This window comes from Lactuca sativa, chromosome 4 (genome assembly GCF_002870075.4).
Source record: "Lactuca sativa cultivar Salinas chromosome 4, Lsat_Salinas_v11, whole genome shotgun sequence".
In the NCBI taxonomy this organism is placed as follows: domain Eukaryota; kingdom Viridiplantae; phylum Streptophyta; class Magnoliopsida; order Asterales; family Asteraceae; genus Lactuca; species Lactuca sativa.
This window is the reverse complement of record NC_056626.2, coordinates 36,727,090-36,730,621: the sequence shown is the minus strand read 5'-3', so window position 1 is coordinate 36,730,621 and position 3,532 is coordinate 36,727,090. Positions and strand designations below refer to the sequence as shown.

The 3,532-nt window shown below is 42.0% G+C and overlaps 1 protein-coding gene across 1 annotated transcript; it reads left to right on the top strand.

Moving 5' to 3' along the window:
• Positions 1–2,590: 2,590 nt before the first annotated feature.
• LOC111908976 (uncharacterized) lies at positions 2,591–3,202 on the top strand. The gene has a single exon (XM_023904770.1). It carries the CDS (start codon positions 2,591–2,593, stop codon positions 3,200–3,202), a length of 612 nt encoding a protein of 203 aa, XP_023760538.1.
• The last annotated feature ends 330 nt before the right edge of the window (positions 3,203–3,532 follow it).

The window sequence follows — 3,532 nt, the reverse complement described above, 5'->3', positions numbered from 1 at the left end:
TAATGGGATAGTCTTAACATTTATTTTGAAAATTGAAATCAATCCTTCAATATTTGTAACATTCAGTTCAGGTGAGCAATTGTCAAGTTTAAAAATTCAAAGGTTTAACCTTACTCAGGACGTGAGGTATCTATGTCACGTCGTGAGGAGGCTAGTGTAATTGGGCATCACCTTTGGGCTCTCGACGTGAGCATATATGGCTCACGACGTGAGATCGGCCTGAGAGGAAACCCTAATTTTGGGGGTTTTATCCCATATTTACAGGAAGTGAGGGATAGGGTTATCCCACCCTCAACCTCCATCACCTCCTTGCACTCCCCTTTGAAACAGGGGGCCATAGTCAATTTTTTTTTGTTTTGGGTCTAATATGTAAAGTTTTTAATAGTAATGGACTTGTTCTAAAAAAAACAAGGGGGGCATAACCCCCCTCGCCCTTATGAAGATCCGTCAATGCTTTGAAACCCCGACATCTATATTTGATCTTGAGTTTATTTGTGGTGATTCTAGCCAATGAGAAGAAGAGGAAGAGCATCTAGTCCACCATTTATGCATTCAAGTCTCTCCATCAAGCAATATCATACATTCTGTTGGACCTTTTGTGAGTTTCAAGTTCATTGCTTTATGATTCTATAAGCTTAGATCTAGGTTTTTATGCTCAGTCCTTCATATTCAAGATGATGTATTAGTTAAAATCCATAAAGTTGCCAAATTATGGATCTCTAGTGTCCCTTAAGTAGTATAGATGATAGATCTAGAATATGGTTGAGTTTTAAGACTATTGCATGAGATTTGGTGTCATTTCCTCTTTGGTGCCCTAGTTAGTGTTTGGGACATGCATTGGACATGTATGTCAAAAAAGCCATGATTTTTATGATGTCCTGGAGTAAATAAGACACTATGGAGGATTTGGTTGCTTGGCCAAAAGGGATTATAAGTTTCATTAAGAAATTATGATCAGAGCGTTCCCACAACGTGAGCACATGGGCGTCACGACGTAAGGATGGTATTTATTGACTGTTTTAACTTATTAGGTCACAACGTGACCATTAGGGGTCATGATGTGACTAGGGGATTGTGGGACTTTCGAGTGTGGAATATTTTGACTTTGGCCAGGTTTTGACCAAGTTTAACTAAGGGTATTTTGGGTATTTTGAGTGTATTTGAGATTGGTCACTATTTGATGAATAAGCGACCTGTAGAGATGATATTCGGAGTAGTGTCCTGATCAACGATCTTTTCAGACTAAGAGGTGAGTTTTCCTCACTGTATTTATGGGTCGAAGGCACCAAGATCGGCCCAGTGGATTTGATATCCTGGTATATTGATAGATGTTATGCTGAGAATGTGGTAGATCTGTATGATTACCTAATGATTACTAATATGCATTAGACTGGTACAACTGTATGATTACCTGTATTACTGGATATGTGTTATACTGGTAGATCTCTTGGACTACCTGTATTTGTTAGCTATTGATTGTTATGATATATGTTGGTGTGCTATTTTCAGTTAGGTTAAGGCGGTCCTACTTTGTGCTTAAGGCCAAGATACCTAGGACGGTTTGGATAGATTGAAGGCCTACGAGGCGGTCCAGTCAGGCTTAAGGCCTGGAGGGCATTCTAGATAGGTTGTAGGCCCGGTATAGCAATCCAGTTATGCTAAAGGCTCTAAGAGCGGTCCAGAGAGGTTGTAGGCCAAGTGCGGCGGTCTAGTCAGGTTGTAGGCTCATGTATGCATGTTGTTATTTGTATGGTTTATGTGGTACTTTGGGGGAACTCACTAAGCTTTGGCTTACGGTTTAAGTTTATGTTTCAGGTACTTCAGATGATCGGGGAAAGTCGAAGGCGTAATTATACACATCCTTCGGTGTTATGTTTTTGAGATTTATGATACATTGATCATGGGAAATATTTGTATTCTAGGAAGATTTCCTGTATGGAGTTAACATCATTATTGTAGTTGCTTACTGTGCGCATCATAGTTGTACATAACTAAGATTCTATAGCCTGAGAATGTTTGGTTGGGACTTACTTCATGTTCCTTATCTGGTTGTGGTCTTAGGGTATAATCAAGTATTCGACTGTCTATAGGATCCAGCGTTATGTATGACTAGCATGCACGAGCGGCTATAGGGTTGGTGGAAGTTTCATGGGTAAGTATGTGTGAACATTCATCTAGATAAGGAATGATTAGCCATTATCAGTAGAGTGACAATAATATGTATACGTATTTTAGTTGAGGATTTGTTTGAGTGTTGTGATGATCCTTGAGACAAACACGAGTAAGTGTGGAAGGTAGTATGGGCTTATAATACTGAAAACATAGGACTCATACAAATAGCAAGGAAGTCACAAGGCCCGAGGGTTTAGTCTATCTGAGATAGTGTGGCGATATGAATTGTGACATTTTTGGTATATTTTGGTTCATTTTCAGTATGGTGTTCACGAGAGGATCTGGTTCCGGATCTGGAGCGAATGGCCAAGATAGGCCATGATTGATTAATGATTAGATATGTGAGAGGATTTACGTTGAGGTGGCTATTGCTATATGGGGATCTATTCTGAAGTTGTTTGGGTCTATCAAGACCTCCATGATTGAGCTGTTCGAAGACCGCTACGTTGCTCTTATTGAGGTTGTTGTTGCTGCAGCTACCACAATTATTATTGATGCGAGGATTCGGGAGGAGAGATCTTTCCAGTATTGGGACTTTGACAATAAGAAGCCGCCAGAGTTTTATACGGTCAAGGGCCCGATTGTGACGATAAGGTGGTTGTCTAATACGGAGGGTAGTTTCTTCACATGTTCTTGTCTGGATGACCAGAAGGCCAAGTGTGCCCTGAACCTTCTCTGTTCGGGGGCAAATATTGGTGGAAATTGGTTACTGGCTCTTACACTCATGAGCAGAGGGGTGGCGGTGACTTGGGAGCGGTTCTCAAATATGTTATGTATGAAGTATTTGCCCCTAGTGGAGAGGGAGAGATTGACCAAGGAGTACCTGGATATGAGGCAGTCGACTGAAATGGTGACGAAGATCACCAAGATATTTATTGCGAGGACTTTATTTTGTCCCGAGTTTTCGGCTTCAAAGCAGGACCAGATGATCCGATACTTTAGCATACTTAAGACGGATATCCGACAGTTTGTGTCTACCCAACGATACGATACCCTTGCTGAGCTCCAAGAGGCCGCAAGGAGGCAATAGATTAAGATTAAGACGCAGATGATGAAGCAGCGTCAAGCTCCCGTTCAGTCCCAGCCTGCGACGAAGCGATTCAAACTCGCTGACTCGCGATCAGGAGGTTCGAAGGGTCGCACTTGTGGAAAGTGTGGCAAGGTTCATGATGGGGTTTATATATCTTCTTCTTTTGGTTGCCAAAAATATGGCAAGGAGGGTCACTACACAAGGGATTACCGTCAGCAGGCCCCACCTGTGGGTCCCAAGATTTGTTACCATTGCGAGCAGGTGGGCCATGTGAAGGCCTATTGCCCCTTACTTACCACCAGGCCAGTTCAGGCACCAATTACTGCTACT